The 24,790-nt window shown below is 42.9% G+C and overlaps 1 protein-coding gene across 1 annotated transcript in view; it reads right to left on the bottom strand.

The window, feature by feature from the left end:
• LOC309578671 (uncharacterized protein) overlaps nucleotides 1–24,790 on the bottom strand; it is a gene marked incomplete at its 5' end in the record, with an annotated part of 179,648 nt that overhangs the window by 34,975 nt on the left and 119,883 nt on the right. Inside the window, 2 exon segments of the mRNA XM_082291434.1 lie at nucleotides 5,794–5,837; nucleotides 13,570–13,614. Coding sequence (XP_082147560.1) covers nucleotides 5,794–5,837; nucleotides 13,570–13,614 — 89 coding nt within the window.

The raw sequence follows: 24,790 nt of genomic DNA, 5'->3' as shown, positions 1-24,790 counted from the left end.
GGGCCAAGTTGAAATGTTACTGGTGAAAGAGGAGAGAAGACAGACCCATACAGCCCTTATACTGAAATTCAGGCTGAGGTATGTGCTGTGATCCATGATCAGCGCGATGTCAAAACCAAATCAAACAAGAGCGGAAGAGCAACAAATCCCAACATCCTTCATAGCTGTTACGACAATGTTAGTAGGATATGCCATAGGGTTAGAAATGGAAACCAAATCCTCTACGGAATTTCAAAAATAACAGTAAACCTACAGAACTTTATAAAGAAAAAAACTGTTTCTGCTGTAAAGTTTTATTGTGAGGCCCTAACCTTATCTTAAGACATTAAATATAAAAATATTGAAATCATCTCAGAGAAGCTGTTTTCTCTTTCGGCCCCATTTCCAGAGCTCTGGATCACTTCATCCCTTTAAAGCTTCCTTTGCTTGCAGCTCAGTTATAAACTAGCAGCTCAAAGCACTGCTGGCCACACACCACTTAATATCCATGTTCTACCTCTGCATTTCCATCACATCCACCCCTTGAAACAGCTCAGAGTTTATTTGATCACCCTGAAGGGAACTAAATAATTAAATTCATTTGAATATGCAACTAGATTTAATAAAACCTGTCCATACGCTTCTGCTGAATAATACCCCCAAGCCTGCTTCATGTTTAGTTTCCTCCTTTTTCAGGTATACATCTTGCTTTGGAAATACAATTATCCTCACCTCCTTATTAGATAAAGCTAATTAGTGCAGCCACAGCCACATGGATGTAGTAATTCAGTGTTTGATGGTTTCAAAGTCAGGATGTGACCAGCCCCACAGCTCACCTGGACTGCAGGTTCTGGGGGTAAGAGAGAGGAGGAAAAACCTTATGGTGATGTTAATGCCATTTTCCCAGTGCAGATGTGGCAGCACAGTTGAGGTCACTGCCACTCCCTTGCATCATCCAGGAGTGCTGGAGCATCACCAAAATCCCTCTGCAGGAGCTGGGACAGGCAAGGTGCCAGGCTGTCCATGGGGACTGTGGTGATGCTCTGTCCTGGGGAACAGCCCGTTTCCTCCCAGGGTTTCTGGTTTTCAGAGCTTTGCAACTAAACCACATGACTGAGACATGAAGGGACAAACCTGCCAAGGGCACTGGCTAATCCAGCAGTGTTTGTCACATCCCACAAGGGCAAAAACTGCTCTAAAACTGACATTAAACAGCCCATTAGGGTGAAATTTCACATCTTAACTTCTAATGAAATAAACTCTTCATTTCCAACAGACCCCTGAGGCATCTGTTCAACCTCCTGGCTCCAGCATCTCAGGGGCTGCTGCAGGCAGGTGCCACCTGAGGGAGACAAACCCCGTTCCTGGACACAGAGCCCTGCTCGCCCACAGCCTCCCCTCCCTCCCCTCACAACAAATTTAATCTGTCCTAATCATTTGGTGGAGTACATTCATGTCAGGGATGCCACGGCAGCATAGGCTGGTTCTGCAAAATTAACCCCATCTCCCACCTCTCTCTTTCTGGGGAAACACCACTGTCCTCCCCAAGGAGGATCACAGGGGTCCAGGGGAAGGGAAAACTGCAAATAGCCCTGGAATTCCCTTCCAATCCTCCTCTCTTGAGCTCCCTGACACACATAAAACTCAATAGATGTTTCTATGGTTTCTGGGCGCTCAAGGGGAGCCAGGACAGGGCATGTGGTGGCAGAGACAAGGAGGGAGTTTTTCTAACACACCCATTCAGGGGACAAAAAAAAAGAAAAAAAGGACAAAAAAAAGAAGGAGAAAAAAAGGAAAAAAAATATAGGAAAAAAGGGCGTCAACCACAGGAAGGAGAAGGCCAAGGATAGCCAAGAATCCCCTTCCAGAGCAACAGGCAGTGCAGGATTCACCGCATCCATTCAAAAAGCAGGAGCAGAGATGGAAACTCTCTCTCCATGCCATGAGCATGGAGAATTCACACAGTATTTTTTACCAACCCCTTACACCAAGGGAGTGCTTAGGAGTCACTCCCTGATGGATGAGCTGCTGAGCCCCTTGGAGCTGGAGCACTGTGGCCAACCAAGTGCATTGATGAGGATGAGGGGAGCCAGCCTGAGGCTGAGGTTTGGGATCTGGCCAGAACAAGGACTCCCTCCCCCTCCATGTCCAGCAGGTCAGCTCTGCTCCCAGGGAAAAATTTTTGGATATGGGCAAATGAGGATCCATCTCAACACCTGAGGCTCTTTCACCAGTGTCCCAAGATTTGATCCCTTACAGTTCTAAGTGGGACAAACCCCAAAGCCTTCACTCACTTTGCAGTCCAGTAAACTCTTAGGCAAGAGCATGAATGCAACCATGAAAGGGCTCAAGTATTTCATCCCTATAAACATTAATGGAAATTATTGCTCAGGCTTTTAAGGCTAAATCCCTCAAAAGCTATTGCTAATGAAGAAAGAGGGAAGAAGTGAAAAAAAAAAAGGAAGCTTAAAACAGGCAAGGAAAGTCACGAGTCACAGAAAAAGCTGGAGAGGACCACAGAGCGCAGGTTAGGAAAGAATAAAAATAAAAGGAGTAGTGGAGTTACCGGGTAACCATCACGTCCTGACTGCCCCTGTGGGGGGGAACAAGGGAGACAAGTCAGTCAATGCACCTGGAGCAGCTTGACATCACATAGCAGCAGGCAGGACACGGGGCCATCTGCTCTCCAGCCAGCCCTGGCACTAAACTCCAGAGAAACCTCTTGGGGCAACTTTCCTATCAGAAAGGTCACACCTACAGCGTATTTTCCCTGGATTTTGATCTCCTGCTCCCCTTTGGCTACTTACCGCTGGTTTTGCCAACTTGCACCCATCCCTGCTGCCTGTGCCCAGCCCCTATTGTCCCTGAAGCCATGGATATGCATGGCACACACTGGATCCTGGCCATACACGTGCCCTAGGATGGGGTTACAAAGAGGAAAGGAAACACCCAGGTGTTGGGGAGAGGCTGTGGAGGCTGCAGCTGCTGAGCCAGCAGCCAGGACAGCAATCACTGAGCTTCAAACTCCTGTTCCAGCACTTGATTTGGTGAAGGTCTGCCCCTCTTAGATCCATTAACTTCCTTGCAGGATGCAGCTCTCCCAGCTCACATCTAAGCTTTGTTTTACTTTGCAATGAAGCAGAAAGCACAGCTGATGCCGCGGGGAAAGACCCTACTGAAGTTCCTGGTAGCACCTGCAAGATCAGCAGAATAAAACACAGCCCATTCAGGACATTTCACCTTTCGTGCTCTCCTCGGGAGGTTCCCAGAGGTGTTTACAGCCTGAGCTGCTGTTAACCACGCCATGAGCTACAGCAGAGCCTGTACAGCTTGCTGTACAGCAGAGCCTGCTGTGAGCCAGACCGGGCAGGAGATCCCGGGCAGGAGCTGTTCAGTATTAGCTGGTACACAAACAGGCAGTGAGGTGAGTATCTGGCACAGCAATGCCATCTGCTACCACAAACACAGGTTGTGTCAGCGTGCTGTGGGTACAGAGTCAGAGTCAGGCTTTTCTCACGGCATGGAACAGCTCCAGCAGTCCCCTCCACACCACACACAGGGGTTCTCCCTTCTCCTAAGTACCCCTGCGGCTGTAACGCCTCCTGCAGCACTCCTGATTCATCCAGAAACAGCACCGACTTCAACAACCGCCTATTTAACCAATTACAGTCTTGGGATAAAGTGTACAGGGAGATTTTTATGGAGATGTATGGCAGTGGAGCACACACAGATAAATAGGAAACACTTGGAACGCCCTGCCCTCACTTGCTGGTGAGTTCCCTAGCCAGCACAATAACACATAATGTGTTTGCTAATATCTGTGACTGTAAATGTTTAATTACAGTCTGTGGTAAGTCTATATTTCAATTGTAGAAATTTCCTACCCAGCATGTGATTTTAATACTCTCCAAAACAGAGGTTTTATAGCATATCTGAGCAGAATACCCCTTACTCACAGACAAGACAATCAATCATCCATCAGCCACAAATCCTGTACCACAAATCCTGTACCACAAATTCTAATAATTTTATATGCATAACTAACTTATGACAGCCAAAAGAATAAAATACCAGAACAACTGCTACTAGGGAACAACAGAATTGAGGATACAGTTAGAGCAGTGTGATGCTGTACATGTAAGAAGTAATCAATTCCTTCTGGCCAAAATCAAGAAACAGAAGAAACTAATAAATGCAGTACTGTTGAAATAAAATAATATTGTGGTTCTGTGGGTTCTAGGACTTATTTTATATTATGCTTAAAGAAGTCTCTGGCAAATACTACTTATACTAAAAAGCAGGATTAAAAATAAACAAAACCAACCAACCAACCAATCCCACCCAAACCAAAATTAACTAAACCAGGAGTTGTCTTTCAAAGAAGGGCAAGGGGAGAGGAAAGGAAAAAAAGGTCTTGTTTGTGTTAAACCTCTCCTGTGCTCCATTTGCAATTCAATAGTGCCGTGGGAACCAGGAAATGAAACCAACTAGAGACAAAGAAAAATTAATAGTGCACCATATGTTGCCTGTGTTGGATCGCCATAATAAACGTGACCAGACAGCACACGTGAGGCAGCAACGCACCCGGCTGCGTGTGGGCTGATAACAGCCTCTGAGCACAACCCAGCAGCTACACAAATCCATTTCAAATGAGCCAAAGTGCTTCAGTCAAGGGGAAAATGTCTCTTAAGGTCTATATATGGAGTTTTAATAAGGCAGTATCCTCTTTATTTGTAAACCCAAATAATCGTTTTGCTCAACCCCCTCTTAAGTCTTTACATTAAAAAATGAACTTGAAATAGAAGCAAAAATTCAAAGGGTTGAAAACCCTCAATTAAACTCACAGGCAATGCTGCCAATCCCAGGAAAACCAAAGCCATGATGCTGGGACAGCCCCTACGCTTCATGTGCACTCCTTGTCACCAAAACAGAACTGGAAATTTATTAGCCCAGGAAGAGTTGCCAAATTTATTTTCCCTAAAATGAGTCCTTTTCAACCCAGTGGGGCTCTATAGGAAGAGAACAACATGAAGAAATGCCTCTGTTGGTGCAATGACAGACAAGGAAATGTGGCTGTTAACAGCCTGCACCTCTCCTCCTCCTCCTTTGGGGGAAGAAAGGTAGAAAACCAGAAGCACCTAATACCCATAATTTACTTTTTAAACCAACCCTCAGCAACTTAGAGGGCACAAACAAAACATACATTCTCACTCCAAAACCAGCAGGAGAACAACAGATTTGGATGTGGTGGCACAGCCAAAGGCACGTCTGAACATTTGAAAGGAGGAGTTAACACATTTTCAACTATTACTCCTTCAAACAACTATTTGCCCATAAATTTTCTGGTTGCATTGGTAGGAATGCTCATTATTCTACCCAAGACTTCAAAGAAAGAAGCAAGCAAGCTATGGTTTTCCCTCTAGCCCCCCTTGTGAGGCAACCAAACCCATATTAAATGCTGGAAACACAACAGATAAGAAAAGCAAGACAGAGCTTTAGAACCAATAAACCCACTAACATGTTAAAATATTAGTACAGAGCTCTTTCTGTTAAATAGAGACAGACTAAAGAACTCTCTAAAGGGAAAACTCGTTTTTACTGAATATTTTCTGAGTTTAAAATTACTGGGAGTCCCTTGAGGCAGCAAGTTAAACATTTTAAAATTCACCCCCACACATACCCCCCATTTCTCTACAATCACAAAAAAAAAAATACAGCAGCATCTGGTACCAATTTTGTTTGCAGACACACCTCTACCAAAAAATGCTGTGCTTTTGCAAGGACACTGAAAGGCAGGGGAAGGGGAAGCCTTAACTTTGTTGATCCAACAGTAAAATTCACGATACTTACTGCAGGTCCTGGAAAACAAAAGAAAAACAAAGAAAGAACGAGTCAGTTACAAAGAAGAAATATAATCTGGTAAAGCAGCACATAGCAGGAACCAACATCAGAATGATTTGGGACTTTTCAGTCCAATTCCCATGCAATGACTTTCTAGATACACTCAGCACCATCCACGTCCTCCTGTCACAAGACCATCTGACCTGTGCTGCTGGCACAGCAGTACTGACAGGGTAAAACCACTCTTTTCCCATCTTTTCCACAGCACGATTGTTTTCTCTCCTCCTACAATACCCTGGGCACCTCACAAGGCAGGGCCCACATGCAGGGCATCAGGGCCTTGGGCACCACCTGTGGCCAGCAAAAAGGAGACAGACATGGCCAGAAAAATGTGCAAATTTCTATTAATAAATTCTCTATTTTCACCATGGACCTTATTTACCCTTCAGATAAAGAAACAGAAGATAAGCTCACAAAAGCCAGAGGAGCAATGTAGTAGGGACCCGACAAAGACAGTGCTACTGCTTCCACAGACCCCAAATGTTGCTGTTGGATGGTTCCCATCTCTCCCTGACCTCAAAACATGTCACACAACCCCACAGCCCTGTGTCACCCCCGCTCGTGTTCAGAGGCAGCCAGTGGACTGATGCACAGTGCCTTAGCTCCAGGGAAACACCCCTCACACCTGCCTCAGGCTTCGGCTGCCAGCGGCACAGTCTGAACCTGGCATTAACAGCAGTAGAAAAAGAAACATTTCCCCATCTTCCCCAGCAGTGCAGGGTGTTCCCCACCAGCCACACCAATTTCTGCAGTTTTCCTACTGCTTTCCCAAACTGGTGCTGCACTGAGGTGAACGCTGAGCCCTAATCCAATGCAATCCACATTCCACTCCTGTTCATGAGGCAGCCTATAGCTCTGTTTGGGATCTCTTCATGCTCTGATTCTTGCCTGATCAAAACCAGAAACCAGGCACAATTAGGAAAGTAAAAAGAAATGTGGAAAAACTTAAAATGGAGGGGGGAAAAAAAAAAAAAAGCTTTGTTCATCTTATGTTATTCAACAATATTATTCAAGAAGCATATTTCAAGCCAATGCCTTTTCAAGGATTTTAAAATTTGTTTTAAAATTAAAAACATTACCAAGCTGAATTTTAAAAAAAAACAAACAAGCCTAAGAATGAGGAGTGGCAGCAAGTAATGACTGGCAATGCACCAAGAACCATCCCACTGACCTGTGTCTGTCACCTGAAGGGGGTCAGTGCCACACAGCCACAGCAGAGTGCCTGGCCACACCTGGGCCAGGGACAACCTCCACGTCTCACTCCAGGCCAGAAGCACAGGGGCTTAACTTGCTCTCCTTGGTTTAATTTCTTCTGAATACAGAAGCCAATGGCTCTATGCCAATTTATTAACTGAGAATCATAAACCTGATTTATTAACTCACTTACACCAAGCTACCCACAAAAGCCCTTTTGTGGAAAAGTCAAGAGTAAGTCTCAAAGAAGTGGGCAGGAAATTATTTTAATATGGGATTTCAATCACGTACCAATTATAATCTCCTTGGAATTTGTTGCCTACTTTCCTTTTCTCAGCTACTGTTTTTTTCTCCCCAACATGTGCAGGCAAGTGCTCTTTTAAAGTGCTTCCTCCTCCCAAATCCAGGAATCACAGTTGAATAGGGGGGTTCTGTATATGCACCCTGGGATGTTCTCCACCCCCATCAGTGGAGTTACCCCAATCTTTCACTGTGCTGTTGGCGAATTGAGGCTCAATAAATCTTCATTAAGGCATAAAGTGAAACCTATTGAACTGATCTTTTCTCCTCCTAAGAACAGCATCACTTTCTGGTTTGCTGAACATGTTTTTAACAGCCCAGCCACAAGGCACTTGTTTCCTATAGAAGAAAGTCAAATATTTTGCAATTAAACAATAAATAAAGAAGCAGATCCTATACCCAGGGGCTGCCCCTCATCCAGCCATCTCATCATTGTGGACGCATTGTGCAAGAGATATGCTCTTTTCAAAGAAATTTGCCAGAATTTGCTGCTAACCATTTTGACTAGTGAGAATCAGTTTGAGAGGCTTAAAGGAATAATCAAATTCTTCTTATAACAAATAGCAGTTGGAAATAGCCTTTGTGTATTGAAAACTAACTTGGGGGCTGATTTCAGAAGGAAGAGGAGAAAGACAAAAATAACTTGCAAATGCACAGATTTTGGTCTGTGATTGATTTACCCTGAGCAGGGATGATGCTGCTATAACCAGGAGGGAACAGCTTGTGCTCAAGCGTGCAAGGGCATGGAGATATTTGGAAACACCAAAAGATTCCTTAAGAACATGGACAGCTGTGCTAGCAGGAGGTGAAAATCAAAACTCATTAAAAATTAATGACCCAGATTTCCTGATTGACCAACTTTAATGTTATTTTGTATATCCAAAGCCCGAGCAGATCACAGTGGCATCATCCCCAGCAGTACACAAACATATGGGAAATGACAGGTCACAGTCATTTATTTCCAAGTATTTTTTCAGCTTGGAAATTTTGGGATAAGATATTTCTGTTAAATCTGCAAATCATTTATCATGCAAGCTCTCCCACCATGAGAGGAGAGAGCCAGGCAGGGGAAACAAAACCAGCTAAACATTCCCAACAGCTCAGGAAGAGTCAGAGATGACTTTGCTGCAACTCTAAAGGGCAAATAGCCCATCCCCAAGGTAGCAACCGTGCATCTGTGGCCACCTGAAGATGTAAAAACATTACAATACAAAAAAATCTGTATTAATACATACTTATGTGTACTTATACCCACACAATATGTATATACATACACACAGAGTTATTAATTCAGGATGCTGGAAGGGGAGTAACTGAGTCATGGGTAACAACAGAGGAGGACAACTGCTACAGTCATAAGGAGTCACAGAATCTGGGAAAAAGTATTTGTCCCTGTGTGGTGACCTCTAACTCCTATCTATGCCTGGGGCACACAGTGAATATGCTCTCCTAGCAGAGGCTCATTACTGAGAGCATATGTGGGACAGATTAGATTTGTCCTGAAGTTCAGCAGAAAAAGAACTCCTTGGGTATGAGGTTGGCACAGGCAGTTCATAGTGAGAAATATGGGGAGCAATAGAAATCCCTGGATAAATACAATTTTCTGTGTGATTTATTCACATGCAGCTCGTGTGCACTTACTGAATAACAACAACTGTATATTTACACTTGTCCCCTCAATCACACAGCCAATGGGTTTGAAAGTGTAAATCTTGATATGTAAAATATGGGGTTTTAAGTACATGTAAGGCTGGGAGAGAAATAACCCTTCCCTGGATAGAAATCACTTTTTTTTTTTCTTTTTCCTTTTAAAAAAGCTTTAGATTCTTTCTTGTTCCAAATCAGAATATTTGCACAAACAGAATAGCTGTAAGAAAACAGCCCACTCAAAAAACCCAAGAAATCCCTTTGGATTAAGTCTTTGTTAGAAGTTCAAATTAAGACAACACTTGTAGCATAACATAAATTTGGAAAGGAAAAGTCATGGGTGGTGAGCAGGAGACTTTTATCCAAATTCACCAATTTCGACACATTTTCCCAAAAACTGCTTTTGAAATAAAAACATTTTGTAAACAAAACTTTTTCTACCAGAAATTATGCCAAGTCAGGATTTTCCAATGAAATAGCACTTCATCAAAAAAATGCTCTTTCAGGCCCACCTGTAAAGGCAATTTTGTGCCTAAAACCCCCAGCGTTTATCCCCCTGGGCTGTAGCTGTGCACAGCTGATGCAGACAGGTGCTACCCAATACTCCAGCCATCAGCTTTGGCTGTTTGTGTCCTGAGGCAGCTCTTGCAGCAGAGCCTTACTCAGGGACTCCCCAAATTGAACATTTCATGAGGATTTTCTCCTGCTTTATCTTGAGAGATTTGGAGCTTTGGATCAGTTTTTGGATCAATCTTCAACTCAGAGGAAGAAAGCAGAATGATATTACAAGAGACAAGAATGTCATCTCCCACCATCTACTTGTGCAAAGACTTTGAACCAATACTTCAACTAAGCTCCCAAATCCTGGATCCTATTCATCCATCCTTCAGGAACACCCCAGCATGGCTCAATCTTTAAAGAAAATAAACACAAAGCCCTGTGAGGGCTGTGCATCCGTGTCCCATCCCACTCACGCAGCACCAGCTGGCAGCAAGAGGGGAAGCAAAACCTCCCAGGTCCCTGGCAGAAATCCTTGTTATTTCACAAACGCTCACTCCAACAATTGAACTGCTCCTCACTGGGACATATCACATTGAAAAAATAAGCTAACATGACATTAAACCTGATTTTGCCTTCGGCAAGGAAAAAGAACTACATCTGAGATGAGCAGGCTGGCTGTCAGGACCAACAATGACAGCAAGTGCTGCAAAACCTTTCTTCCACCCCACAGTGAGAGAAGACTGAATATCCCACATAAAATAGTATTAAAATGTGTTTTTATTTTTATACACAACTTCCATGGGTAGGTGCACGTGGGTCTTCGAGGCTGTGCTTGCTTTCCAGCTGGAAAAGAAATTGCTGATGCTCGTCTGCAGGAAAAGGGGTGCTGAGACCCCTGTGTCTGTCCTGGCAGGATGGGATGGAGCTCAGGACATGCTGGACCAGACCAAACAGCCAAAGTGACACCTCTCCAGGGAGGCCGCTGGTGTGAATTTCCTGGTCTCATGGTAGCAACAGTGGGATAAACTGGTTTTTAAAAGTAGCCTCTTTCACAGTGGCTGTGCCCAGCTCCAGGACTGCTCCTCTGCTGCAGCAGTGATTCCCATGGGACCAGATGATGAAGAGGGTAAATAAAATGGGTTGGATAAAGCCATTTGACTCAATTACTCCCTGGTTTGTTCAGCTGGTTTGATGGTGGCAGAAACACTCCCCCAGGTACTTGATCCTTGTGTCTGAGGTCAGGGAAGGGATGACAGTGGGGACAATCGTGCTGCCACAGGGAGCTCAAGCTGCCACCAGAGATGTGAACCCCAAAGGAAGGCTGGGGTTTAGCGCAGCCCTCTCTGCCCTCCAGGGCTCCCCAGGGGGAAGCTTGTTGACTTTATGCTTCACTATAGCAAAATAAACCACCAAGCCCCGAGGCAGGAACCCAGCAGGACCCAGTGCCTGCCCTTGGCGGATTCTGGGGGCAATAACAAATATTTTTTGAAGCATGTACAGCCAGGCTTGTCCCTCTTCCAAACAGTCTAAATAGTTAAATTTTTCCCTCCAGAACTAGTTTAAAAATTAATCTTTTATGGTAAGGCACATATCTGTGGAAGAGAGCAGTTGTCCCAATGCATTCTCATGATGATGAATTCTTAGTTTAGAGAAACAGAGCTGTTGGATTAATTTATTTTATCTGAATCCATCATGGCAGAAGAAAAAAGCAAAATTCAGTCTTGGTTTAAATCAACAGGAGGGTGTGATTAAAAGGGACAGGAATATCTCTTAACAGTTTCTCTGCTTGTTTCTTAGAGATAGACATTGAAAGTTTCAGTATGAATCTGAAAAGGTGTTTCAACATGACCATTTCAACAAATGCCAGAGCAAAACACTTCCCCCTTGGCAGGGCTGAGCCTTCTGGCTCTCCAACAGCCTTTGTCTGGAGGCTGTGAAGCCCTAATCAGGCAGGGTCCCCAGGGACAGACATCAGCACACTACACAAACAAAGTTTTATTCTCATTTATCAGCTGTAGCAAAGGAACAAGGACCTGGTTTATGTGTGGTCAGGTTCTCAAACAAATATAGAAATATATATTCAAGTTATCTGGAGAAACAAACATCTGGCAGCTCAGCCAAAAGCAATACACAGAGGGATGCCTGCTCCCTGGGTGTCTATCTGCAGTGGGCAACCCACAGGCTCTGCACTGCATTCCTTGGATTTCACCCTTTGAGCCTGGCTGAGTGTGTGGCTGTGTGCAGTGGGTGGCTGCTGCACTCTTCTCTATTTTCCTCCTCAGTTGCAGAAATGCAAAAAAAAGTTGTTACTAAGGTTGGAAATTTTTTTATCATCAATAATTGATTTCTTTTTTTTGTTTTCTTTTATAATGCTTGTTTTCTTGCTGGTTCTGCATTGATTCCCTGGCAGATTTCTGCTTCATCAGAGGGACGCTCAAGTGGACTTGCAGATGTGTCACAGCATGAGGGCAAATGATGCTTTTCAAAAGTTTTGCATAAAGCAGGGAGAAGAGATTTAAGGGCATGTGTGAGCTCAGTGCTACCTCCCAGGTTTCTGTATGGACCAGAGACACGTCTTGCACAGCGTTTATATAAATGCCTGCATATAAAATCAGATCCATTGGCTGACATCTCCAGCTGCCCTTGGTTGAATGCTGTATTCCGCTGTGCCCCTTAGAGCCCTTAGTTGATACTTAAAAAACAACCAAAAGAAGAATCAAGGCAGTCTGTTGGCTCTTCCTACAGCCCAGCTTCTGGGAAAATGAAACAAATTAACAAAGCTGGCTGGGATCCACCACCACCCCATCAGCACCCATCCCTTGCCCAGGAGTAAATCCCTGATGCTTCAGGAAAAAAAAAAAAAATTCTCAGAAAACACCTAATGCACTCTGGAATACCATCAATGGAAGAGAAGGGAAATGCCTGCCTGCCTTCCTTGTCCATCAGTTCATGTGCTGCTGCTGGTGTGCAGCACAAATCTCCTCAATTTCCTTTCCTCAGAGTTAGAAATATTGTTCAAAATATTGGTGATCAGAAAGTTATGCTGCCCATTTTGAAATCCCAGTTGTGAATTTCCTATAGTGAGAGGCAGCAGAGGACAGAATTCAGCCTCCTCACTAAATGAAAATCCACTGGCTCCCGTTCATTCTCTCAGTGTTCAAGAACCTAAGAGCTGGGACATGTAAAATTTCACATGCTGCTTTCTGGCACATTGAAGCAATCCCAAAAACTGCCTGGCTTTCTGGGCACACCCCTGTCTGTTTTCCTCAGAAAGAGGAACTCCAGCTGCATCTCTCCCTTCTCCAACAGCACTCAGACCCAACAGCAGAATGTAAACAGCACTTCCCTCCAGGTGAAACAGGGTCAGTCCTTTCCCTTTTCAAAGTCAGGGACAAAACCCCAAACCTCACCAGATCCACCAAAGTGTCAGAGACACAGAGTTACAGTCAGCTCAAATGAAAACCCCAGCAAGGTTGCTCTGTGGTTTCACCTGGGCTGAAGGCACAGTGATGCTCAGGGGACCTGCTCAAGGCTGGTGGCTGAGGTTTGGTTATCCCAGACTCCCAAATGCAGACACCAGCACCCTATGGCTGGCAGGCAATGTATGGACACATCCACATGCAGAGAACAAGTCAGTGCACACCTCCCATCTAACATAGCTGGGGGATTCCCTATTTCCATGCTAATTCACTGTTCCTCGTCAGTGCTGGAGGGTGATGAGGCTGAATACTTCCAAGAGAAATGGAAGGATGGATAAAACACGCAACAGCTGTGGGCGTTTTGAGTAGAATTTGTTTGGTTTTTTGTTTTGGTTGGTTGCTTTTTTTTTTTTTTTTTAATTTGTTTTTGGTTTTTAGGGTTTTGGGGGTTGGTTTGGGTTTTTAAAAAACTTTTAATAAAACACTTCGTATCCACCACAAAGGACGTAGGAAGTCCCTGTTCCACAGCCTGGTAGGTGGAGGTGACTGGTGTCATTGCCCAAAGGCTCCCATACCACCCAGTGACACCCCCAGGGCCCCCAGTGCCATCGGGACAGGTGATGCTTACCGGGTTCTCCACGCCGGCCAGGCTTCCCTCGCCTCCCCGGGGGCCCTGTGGGAAGCAGAGAGCACAGGGTTAGTGATGTCAGATGGACAGTGAGTTCAGGAGAGTATCTACCACATGTCCTTCCCTTTGGACCCATCTCATGTCTTCCTCACTTTCCCAAATACCAAATAAATTAGTCCGCTGCACATCTTAATTACCGTGTTTTTTTCCCCACAACATAATTTTGGTGAAAAAAACAAAATCAGGCTCCTAGGCAAGCTGGGAAGTAGGTTTTGAAGTTATTAGTATTGCTTACACAGTAGAGGGAACCAGGCCTTACATGCTCCAAAATTCTGGGAAAAAGCCTTTGTCGAGAAGGTAGCATTGCTGCGCAGTCCCTGCGTGCTGCAAATGGCTGATACAGGCTTACAAATCACAGTATTTAAAGTATTAAAGTGAGGAACATAAACCTCTTGGTACTACTCATTATCTGAGTCAGAGCTTCTTCTGTGCAGACTGCTGACACAGCCTGGATCTGGTCATACATTTATAATTCCAGTTTTAAATCTTGTTCCTATTCTTACCATACCAGGCAGCAATGGCTAAGGCATCCATAAAGTGCCAAAAATGACAAAATACTCTTAATTAAGGAAAAAAGGCACTCAAACAATAAACACTGATATAGAATACTGCTCCATGCCAATGTGTTGCAGCCTCTCTGCTGCAGCCAGGATTCCCTGCAGGGCACCTGGAAGCATCACTTCTCCCACAACATGTGCATTGCCAGGCTGGCAGAAAAAGCCCCTTTTTGCAGCCTTCTACAGTGGATCAGCCAGCTCGGGTGGAGTATTTGCTGAGTGACAGCAACACTAACAAAAAGCAAGAACTCGCTTTTTATCTGAGAAACAACACTGCTCCCTCTCCTTTCTGCTGGAAAAGGATGATAAACAAAGATCATTAAATATTTCTGCACTCCTATCAGAATTTCCCCCGTTGCATAAACATTTCTGTGCTCAAACGTGCAACTGCATCTCCAGAATTTCAGCCACGGCCTGGAGTACTCCTCTTTGAAGTTTGGATACACTGTCCAGCACTTCCCCCTCCCAGCCCACCACAGAGCTCCAGCAGACCCCCTGCCCCCAAATCCCACTTGCTCCCTCGCTATGGGATTGGCAACCTGCAGACAGAAGCCCCAGGTAGTCACAAATGATTGGTAGAAATGTCTACCACTACTCCCTAAGTAACTTGCTCACAAGTTTCTACACAGAAGACAAAAAACCCCCAAACATATTTGCAGCCTCCTTGAAAGCACATTACAGCCAGGAGAAAGGTTTACTTCCTTCATCCCCAAGTCAAGTGTTTTGGAAAGGAACCCCCAGCTCTGATGAAACACCTTTTTCAACCAGCTGTGATTTGAGCAATTAAAGCCCCTCTATGTGCACCACCCTCTTGGCTAATTTTGGGGATCTTACCCCCAGGCAGAGCCTCAGCTGCCTTCAGCCTCCCTTGGAGTACAGGGAGTGCTTTAAACACCAGCCTTGCTTAATCTTTCCCTGCCTTTCCATGGACTCCTCCTGGATCTGTTTAATCTAAAGTGGCTCGCTCAGTAACCACTCTGCTTTACCTCTTCTGCTGGTGGCAGGCAGAAAGCACAGGGTGCTCCTTAGGGAGGAAAAAATGTCCTAATGAAGGTGTAGGAGAGGGAGGCCAAGTACTTAAACAAGTGAGTAATGAGTTGGTATTGATGCTTTTAGGCAGCTTAAAGGAGAGTTGCTATCAAAGGGTGAATGCACAGAGCTCCCACATAAAGCTTAGGTTGGAGCCATTCAACTGAGAATGTGAGAAACCTGCAAGAAACCAAAGATTCTGTATAAAGAGGAACCTTAATACTAGGTTGGGTTTTTTTCAAGTTTAAGGGATTTCTTAATACTTCACAGCATATGGGAAAAGTTGGCTCTTGCCTACACCAACACAGGTTGTCCAGAGAGATGGTAGATATCCTATCCCTGGAAACATTCAAAGTCAGATTGGATGGAGCTTTGCCTGACCTGATCTAACTGAAGATGTCCCTGCTCATTGCAGGGGGATTGGACTAGATGACCTTTAAAGGTCCCTTCCAACCCCAACTATTTTGTGATCTTATAATTCTTTCCCTACAGTCTTCCAGGAAATTTGTAAAGTGGGTGCAGCATATGGAACGACAAATATATTTTAGAGATACTGCTTGTGGCGAGTGTAGGATAAACCAAAACTGAGAGACGAAAAAATTAAAAATCCGTTCTCATCTGTTTTACTGCTGCTTTTATCTGAAAGCAATTTGCTAAAAAAAAAAAAAAATGTAGCATTTGGAAACTACATTTAGAATCCTGCTACCGTTCAGTAGCTGGGTTAGGAAATGTCTCTGAGGAGAAAAAGTTTTGGTGGGAAATAAAAGGAAAAATATCAAACCCAGTATTTACTTTGGGCAAGAGTTGCAAGTGTGAATTCTGTGATACAGATGTGGGTGAGCAGGACAGAGACCTCCCAGCACCAACGGGAGAGGGCAGCACATAGGAACAACCCAAGAGTCATTAATGCCATCTGCAGCCTCAGACTCTGCAGATGTGATAAAGTCTATGGTCTGCACAATTGGAAATTATTATTTTAGCAATTTCTAGCTTATTCTGGGGGCTCAGCTTTGGATACTGCTTAATGAACTGGGTATAAAGTGAATCCATACTACACTTCTTGTTTTCAACCCCTTTAAGAAACTACAAAAGAAATTAAGGAGGCCTGGGAATTTGCTTGAAGATAAATGTTCCCTGTAAACTGTTACCTAATGACTCCATCTCCCAAGACCTCGCAGTCTGATACTTGTTCAATATAATTAAGATTTATGTTGCATTAAAGTAAATTGGACAATAGCCGAGTCTTTTCTTTTAACTGTGCCAGCTCCACTGTATCAGTTCTGGGAGTCCTTTATTTACATTGTTACAAAAGAGAGTTTTGGAGAGGAGAATGAATACAAAGCATAACAGTCTATTTTTAAACAACTTGTCACGTTCAAGCTAAACAGCTTTAATCCAGGGCATAATACTCAATTTCTGACAACACCATAAGTTTCCCAGTAAGATGATAGATTTAGTAACGCTAAGACAAAGAAAGAGAATGAAATACATTGCTATTTGAAAATATTATGAGGAAGAGATGATGGATGAAAGAATAGCTCCTCAGAAACAAGGTAAAAAGTTCACAGTAAACAGATTCACAATTGCTGGGTAGCAGCCACTTATGTCATCTACTGTGGGCAAGTAAATGAAATATTAAAAATCAGCATCACTTTATAGTTCACATAAAATATTGTCAAAAGCCAAACCCATGTACTTGTCCACAGTACAGTAAATAACCTTCATTTGAACTAATTTACCCACTGCAAGTTGGGCTGCTCCATGAACACCATAATCCATCAACACCAGGACAACAAGCACTATGTGTGTTTAATGTCTTTTTACCCTGTATAATTAACCCAAATCTAGTCCTTGACCCATGTTCCATGGCTGAGAGGCTGCATTGCTGCCTCCCATCCCTTCAGCTGGATGAATATGTTTCTGCCTGGACAAATTACTGTTGGGCATCAGGTAAAATCAATGTTTGTCGAGGACAAAGTGAGTTTAAAACGTTAGCAAGAAAGAGAGTCCAGCAAAACCTTGCTGAATACCAATGTTTTGTTAAATGTTATGCCAGTGAAGCACATTTTACCCAAGAACTTGTGGCACCAACTTGTGCTCTTCCCTTAAACTTCTCCTAAGTTTACTTCACCCTTTTCCACTGAGAACGTTTACACAGACATGTTCCATAAATCTGGGTCCATCTCTTCCTTCAAGCCATGTGCTGCTGAGGCTCTCAGGGACTTTCTTTTTTTGTTATGTTGATCCAAAGAAGTAGCTGGGAACAGCATTCAAGTAAAAACCTTGGCCAAGTGAAATGAAGACCTATCTTAGTGGATCTTTAGACCAGAGGGTTTTTTCCCTTGCAAGCACGACACAGTGAGCTGATCATGTTGTGAACTCTCAATCATAAATATTTAGGTTATTTTTAGGGCCTTATTTTCTAGAGGAACTCATATCTAACACATTGTGCTCTAACATGGGATTAAGTATTACACCAATTTTACACCACTCATGTGGTTGCACTTAAATTCTTTTTTTTTTTTTCTTTTATGAGCTTCAAATGGTTTAACTTGTTTCCCCTTCTTCCCTTTTGGCATTTTTCAAGTTGCTTTCAATATATCAGCATTTTTTTCAGTTAAAAATGAATCAACCAGAAGAATGACTTGAACAAATTGGTTGGTTCAGCCACTCTCAAAAAGTGGATTTTTTTTTTCATATGGCTTCACTTAGAAGGAAGGAGAACTTTGCAGCAGAGCACCGTGGGGTCTGGTATTGAGCACAAGGAAACTGTGGCCCCGGCCTAGCTGGCTGTTTCTGCACAAAGGCCAATTTACTTTCTTGTTCCCTGAGGAAAAGGTTTATGGTTCATGGGCAGAAGTCAGATGCTGTGATGCTTGCTCAGCTGATACTCATCAGGTATTCAAGTCAGGCTGTGGCTCCGAGACCACAGATCTGAGATTAAACAGTTTTGGGTCACAACATTTTGCGTGAACCTTTTTGGCTTCGGATTCCAACAGACCCAAAGATTCAAAGCAAATACCAGATGCAGATTGGAAACATGCAGCACCTACAGTCTGCAGAAGTTTTCCAAATAAGACAAACAAAAAAGTAATATCTAGACTAATTTCAAATTTGGCCCAAGTGCCCCAAAATCTCTCTGAGATCCTGGGCTACATTATGTCTTAGCAAAAAACACCCAGAGAGCAACCTCTAGTTGTTAGCTGGGGAGAGCTCCTTGCAGTTCCATCCCTGATCCAGTTGCTTTCAAGGCACAAAAGAAGCAAGAAACTGTTTTCCTTCTTATACCTTCAAAAACATCTTCCTCACAATGCACTGGGGAGCTGCACTCAACCTCAGGGAACAAAACATCTGCACCTCAGGACCTCAGCACTAAAGGTTTACAGCCTCAAACTCTTCTTTACCTAGAGCTAAGCTAAAATGCAGGGTACCCCCAAAATGAGGGATATCCAGGCGGGGACAGGGTACAGTTTTAAACTGTTCCAACAAGATGCAGCAGAGCAAATCCAAGCCCCAAATCTAACATTCAGCAGCACCAATAAAACCTGCACATAAGGTGTAGCAGCTTGAGATGACACAGTATTTCAAGACTAGGGAGAAATTTAGTGTGCTTAAGTGTGTTTTTACCTGCAGCCAGAGAAGTCCCTTCTTACCCTGGGTGGATATGTGTTGCAAAAGAAATAAAAATATAATTCAAGCTCATTCAAAGTGTGAAATGATACATGCACACTCACGGAAACCAAAGCTCTGATTATGCTCCATTTAAAACAACCAAGATGGTGCCACTCACTCCATACTCTGGATTCCCCACCCTCCACCCCTAAATAATATTTTTTCTTTTTTTCCCACACCCAGGGACAGTTTCTTCAAACAGTCAAGTGCATACAGCTCTTTTGTTTAGTCATCTGGGCATGAAGATAAACTGAATTTGAGACATAAATTAAGAAGTGACTGGAATAAAGCCACAATTGCACTTACGTCAAACATGGGATTTTTCTTCTCTTGTTATGGCTGGTCTTACTCAGGCCGTTTCCAGATAATACACTGGCACAGCTGCAGTGCAGGGCAGGAGCAGATGTTTTCAGCATTTTTAAATTTTTAAAACAAGAGGATGGATATTTTGGCAGCTGTGGGGGCTGCTATATGCAAGGTAAAAAAGTTTTCATGGCAGATTTCAGTTTTCCACATCTGCACCGAGACAGCTGCTCCAGTACACGTCCTGGACAGAGATGGGAACTTTGAACATCTTTCAGAAAGTGTCTATGCACAAACACGCACACATATTTGGTTTAATGTTTCTTTATGAGAACAGTGACAACCTCTGTTCATTGTCCCCATATGCTCCTACACACTTAAAACACTTAGAAAGATTTTAAAAAAAGTTCAGGTCACAATCTCTTCAGAGACTTACTGGTTAGGCAAGTCAGACTTAGCTGTATCAATCTGGAAAATGAACACAGACTCATTTTTCTTCTACGGATACAAGCTAGAAATCCAAGCAGTGGTAGAGCTGGGAACAGAAATGATGCCAAACTCACATTGCATTTGACTGAAATTCATGATCCTTACATTATCTTCAGCACCAGGTAACTGAAAGCAACACCGCCCAGAACAAGCGATGAGCAAACGGACACCCTCGAGGTCTTTTTCCTGCTCAAATAATTTCTAACACAAAGTCACCTCTGGGAAGAATCAAGAAGTCACCAGCAATAGATTTATTCAGCAGATGAAGATTGCTCTACTTGAATCACTAAATCTGCCTCACGAAACACCAGCCTGTTTACCAACACAAGGAACAGCTGCACATCTCAGGAGCACCTCTACAACATGACATAATGGTGTATTTCTTGCAGAAATAAGACAATTTTCTTTTTTTCTAAGAACTGCAAGGCACTTCTGTAAGGTAAGGGAGATAACAAAGAACTCATTTCTTCCTTCAGCTTTCAGTTGCAATCTGACATTTAAACAAGTTTGACATGTTGGATTACAAAATCTCTTGTGAAACATTCAGATCTGACACAAAGTACTTGGGTTTTGATGAATTGCATCTTTGGAGTACGGAAGTACTCAAAGCTAATGCGTCTTATCTACAATCAGAATTAGCCATTCCAGAGCCAAGGTCCCACAGAGAAAAAAAATAAAATACTTTTTGTCATTTTCAGTATGTGAAAAACGAGAAGAGACACGAGGAAGTGAAGACTTCGAGAGCAGCTGAATAACGCGGATCCTTGGATACCTAGAGAAGATCCCAGCGACTACAGAGAAGTGTATACATTGGAGACTTTAAGCAAAAACTCACATCCTTTGTATTTATGTTATTCTCACACTTGCAGACAGTCTATGGATAATGCCCCTTCTGGCAGGATTTTCCACCCTCATTGTTTCCCAGTTTCCTATGAAGGGGAGCCCAAGCTGCCATGTGCAAACCATAAAGGGATGGGGCCAAGCACATCCTAAGAACACGCCCACAACCATCACAGTAATATCACCAAGAGAATTTGCTTCTATGTTACAAATTAAATTCAACATAAAAATCAAAGTTTTCCTGTTTCCAGGCTCATCCAACACTGCACTTACATGTGACTATTTCAGCATCTCTAAAAAACCTGTTAAATTCTTCCTCCTGTGGCCTTCAAAAGAAACATTTTTCTCCTGTGTAACCCTCTCTCCACCCCAAATCTCCTGCATACACAGAAGGCATTTCCTACACATTTGTAAGAACTATCTTGTTTTCTACACCTTATTCCACATGCATCATCATCTCTATAAAGAGAGATCAGGAATAGCCTATCAAGCAAATATGAAGTCAGATTCTGGAGCTACTTCTACTTCCATTATCTGCATTAACCCTTGACCAGGGCTGCATGATGCCATATGCTTCAGAAGACAGGGGAAAAGCATATCTTTGTGAAACAGAACCCCAAGCAAAATGCAAACAGCCAAATCCCCTCCATGCAGATGAAGCCTTGTAAAACGTAAGTAAAAGCTGTACAAAACAAAACTAAAAAAATCACATCATTTTATCACAATGTCAGCAGTGTCACACAAAGAGCTCTAAGTTACAGATACTAACAAGGCTGTCTGTTCCAAAATAATTGTACCCAATATAAAACATCCAGTGAAACTGCCACACAGTCTTCAGCAGAGTTAAGTGATAGAAGTTAGACACAGGTGATCCTCCTCCCAGACACTCAAAATTAAATTGATGTGTGAATTCATTCTGCCCTGAATTATCCAATAAGCAGTTAATCTAAGAATCAGACTAATTTAGGTTGGAAAAGACATCTAAGAACATTAAATCCAACTATTAACTCAGCACTGCTAAGTCCCTAAACCACGTCCCCTAAATGCCGCAAAAAGCAAGCAGACCATCTGCAAGCAGAGCTCCTGACCCAAGGAAAAAGAAAAAAAAGAAGAGAAAACAAAGTCTTCTCTCTTTTAAGTAGAAAAAAATTCAATAACAATGTGAACTTGTAAATACAATGTATACATGCCTCAAATATCCTCATTTTTGGTTTCTACTAAAATAAGCAATTTTTAGAACAAGCATGTAAATCTCATTTTTGCCACAGAAGAATAAGGCTGGGGTCACCCTGAGATTTCTCTAGGTACAGCTGAGGGTGTCGCCATTGTGGGAGAGGACATGACATTTCTTGGCCTCTGGATTTTTCTTCTCCCTTCAGCTAATATGTTTGCAATAAATCTTACAGGAACTTAAGCTCTAGCTGTACATTTAGAGCACAACTCAAATTCTTTGGAAATTATAACCTTTTGTGAAAGGGCAAGTGCATAACCATATATTTGAGGGATACAGTCTCTGCCTAATGGTGTGGGAAATTGTCTTTTTTATAACCAGATAAGTTCTCCTCTTTTCAGTATTTCCAGACAGGGAAAGCATGGAGAGCAGCTGATGAAGAGCACTGCAAAAGTAGAAGAAAAAGATTGAGAATAGAAGATCTGAGGAAAAAAAAAAAAAGAGCAAAGTAAATTAAAAGCCAGTAAGAGTCTTCAAATGTAATAAAATATCCCTACACATCATGCCGGACCAGCCTTGCAAGGAGATATCTTCCTACTTGAGATACCTCCTGGAGAAGAGAAGTCAACTCTCAAACTTGTGGAAGCTTCCCATGTCGGGGCTGAAATTATAATGGAAAAAAATGGCAAGTGAAGTGATTCCAGCCCCAGAGCAGCAGAAACAATATACTTTGTTCTCACAAATTGGGACCAGGTAAGTTGGCACAAGGTCTTTGGCAAAGAAACAATTTAGCCTCAAATTTGAGACCAGAGCAATAGTATTAGATCACTTACTCAGACGTAAGTTGCGAGCAGCTGTTTGGCTTTTCTTTCACACAAAAGCTTATACTGTAAAAGAAATTCCTGGCCCACATTCAGATGCTATATTTGCTCATAAGCAGTGTTTCTCATTTGAGTCCTGATAATGCAATGAAATCAGTGATGAAAAATTTTTACAGAAGAGATGCAGAGGGGAAAAAAAAGTATCTCTTTAGAAGTACTTAGGTCTTGCTGTTTGCAAAAACTCCTATTTTAACTGCAAATATAATTAAAAGTACAAGTGTCTTCTCTCCCTGCTGACCTTGGGCAAACACCAGATTGACTGTGTGTAAACAGTTTGCTTTCCCACCCATCTGAGATCCTTCCAACAAAGGAATACATGAACTCTAATGAAAAATACAGTTTCCATTCTATAGGCAGAACCAGCATGTGCTACAGCCATATTCACTCCCCAGAAAGAATACCATGTTTCCTGTAGGAAGTGTGAATGATCAGAACAATACAATCCCTTTTACTGCCTTGTACCTGACCTACATTGCACAGCTTCCAGCAGAAATAAACGGAGGCAGTTGCAGTTAAAATTGCCAGATGAGGCCTAAATGGCCACACGTAAAAGCTCTAATAAATAAAAGTAATTAATGACTAACTTAAGAGCAGCGTTTGTGTATCAATTTAAAGAATTAGGCTTCCAGCCATAATGCTAATCCATGTCAAGTCTGAATTCAATTAACAAGCAGGAGCATGGTGGCTAATACAAAGGAAGTGATTAGAAAAAAAAGAAAAAAAAAACCAGAATAAAACCAAAGGGCACTTTCAGGCTGGGTACAGGCTGCACAAGCCTCTGGGCAACCCCATGAAATACAAAAGTACTCCAGAATTTAATCACAACTTCCATCAGAAGGCAAGACAGCTCTGACCTAAGATACCTGGCCACAGAGACATGAAACCTCCCCTTTGGCCATGCCCAACCCTACATGACCAGGCTGCAGACAGCAGCATCAGGGTGAAGGAGTGCTCGCTCCGGGCTGGGAGTGTGGATGCTAAAGGATATGGTTAGCAATGAGGCTGACTACAAAACAGCTGTAGGAAAATCAGAATAAAAAAAAGAGGTGTATCAGCACATATAAAAACAGAGTTAAGATACTAGAGAGCCTGCTGACACTTCTCTGGCACATGCCATGCCTCAGAGGTGGTTGGCTCGAGGTGGGGAACAGGTGCAATTAGTGAAATGGGATGAGCCAACACACACAAATTTGCAAAGGCAAACTCTGTTATAGCCCCTTTCTGCCATGTTCCGGGCCTGATCTGGCCCAGAATTCAGTGGCAATGGTTGTTTCTATTGAAGTGCAAAGAGGAGATGATTTATTGCTCACACATCTGGGAAATGTTTCAGTAACAAGTTCATTTTAGACCAAAGTCTTCTGGGCCAGTATGTTGCACCACAAGTCGCTTCCAAGCACACGCCTCAGCCGATGCCTTTATGAGACGCAGGTACGGTGTGGGGCTCTGCACATTAAACCCACAGACTACCAAAAGGAACTCTGTAATTTGCTTAATGAGGTCATTTGCCTACTCAGTGTATCCTATTTGATGGCCAATCTGGTTTATCAGAGCGAACCAGTCTGGCAAACAGCTCAAAAAGCCATAATGAAGTGACTGACTGCTCAGCTGCTTCTTCCAGATGCTTAATTCATTACCAATTACCCAAATGCATCTTTCAGAGGTATTTAGACCATTTTCAGCTCCAGAGTTTCAGTTGTCTATAAAGCAACAGGCCTATAAATCTTTTTACATGGCAGCTAAACCTATTTCCCACTTTAAAGTAAAAAAAGCAGGATCAATAGGACAGAAAGGCAGCAGTGTGGGAGGTGTACAGCATTTTTCTTTTTTAATAGTGAAAAGCATCTTGAAGATGAAATGGAAAATTTAAATTATTTCTGACAATCCCAAGGTGCAAATTTTTACCTGCAGATACTTGAATTGTGTCATCTGTGCTTTTTAGAGATCAGCTAAACAAATGCTGGGTTGCCAGTTTAACTTACCAAACGATATCCAGGAAAGGTTCAAAGGTTTAGCAGAGATGAGGTATTGTTGCTCTTTAAACACTGAGATGAGATGAAAAGAAAGAGGCAATTATTCCAAGCAAAGCCATCCAATATGTTACTAAGTTTGGATAAGACCATCAGTTTCCACTTGTATTTTAAAGAGTCCAAGTTTGGGAAAAACAGCGCAAAACATGGTGAAAGAAGGAAAACAAGCCAGAAAAATATGAAAGGGAAAGA

Source organism: Coloeus monedula, assembly GCF_965178545.1.
Source record: "Coloeus monedula genome assembly, chromosome: 15".
Lineage (NCBI taxonomy): Eukaryota > Metazoa > Chordata > Aves > Passeriformes > Corvidae > Coloeus > Coloeus monedula.
The sequence above is the reverse complement of the archived record's forward strand: the minus strand, read 5'-3'. Positions and strand labels throughout refer to the sequence as shown.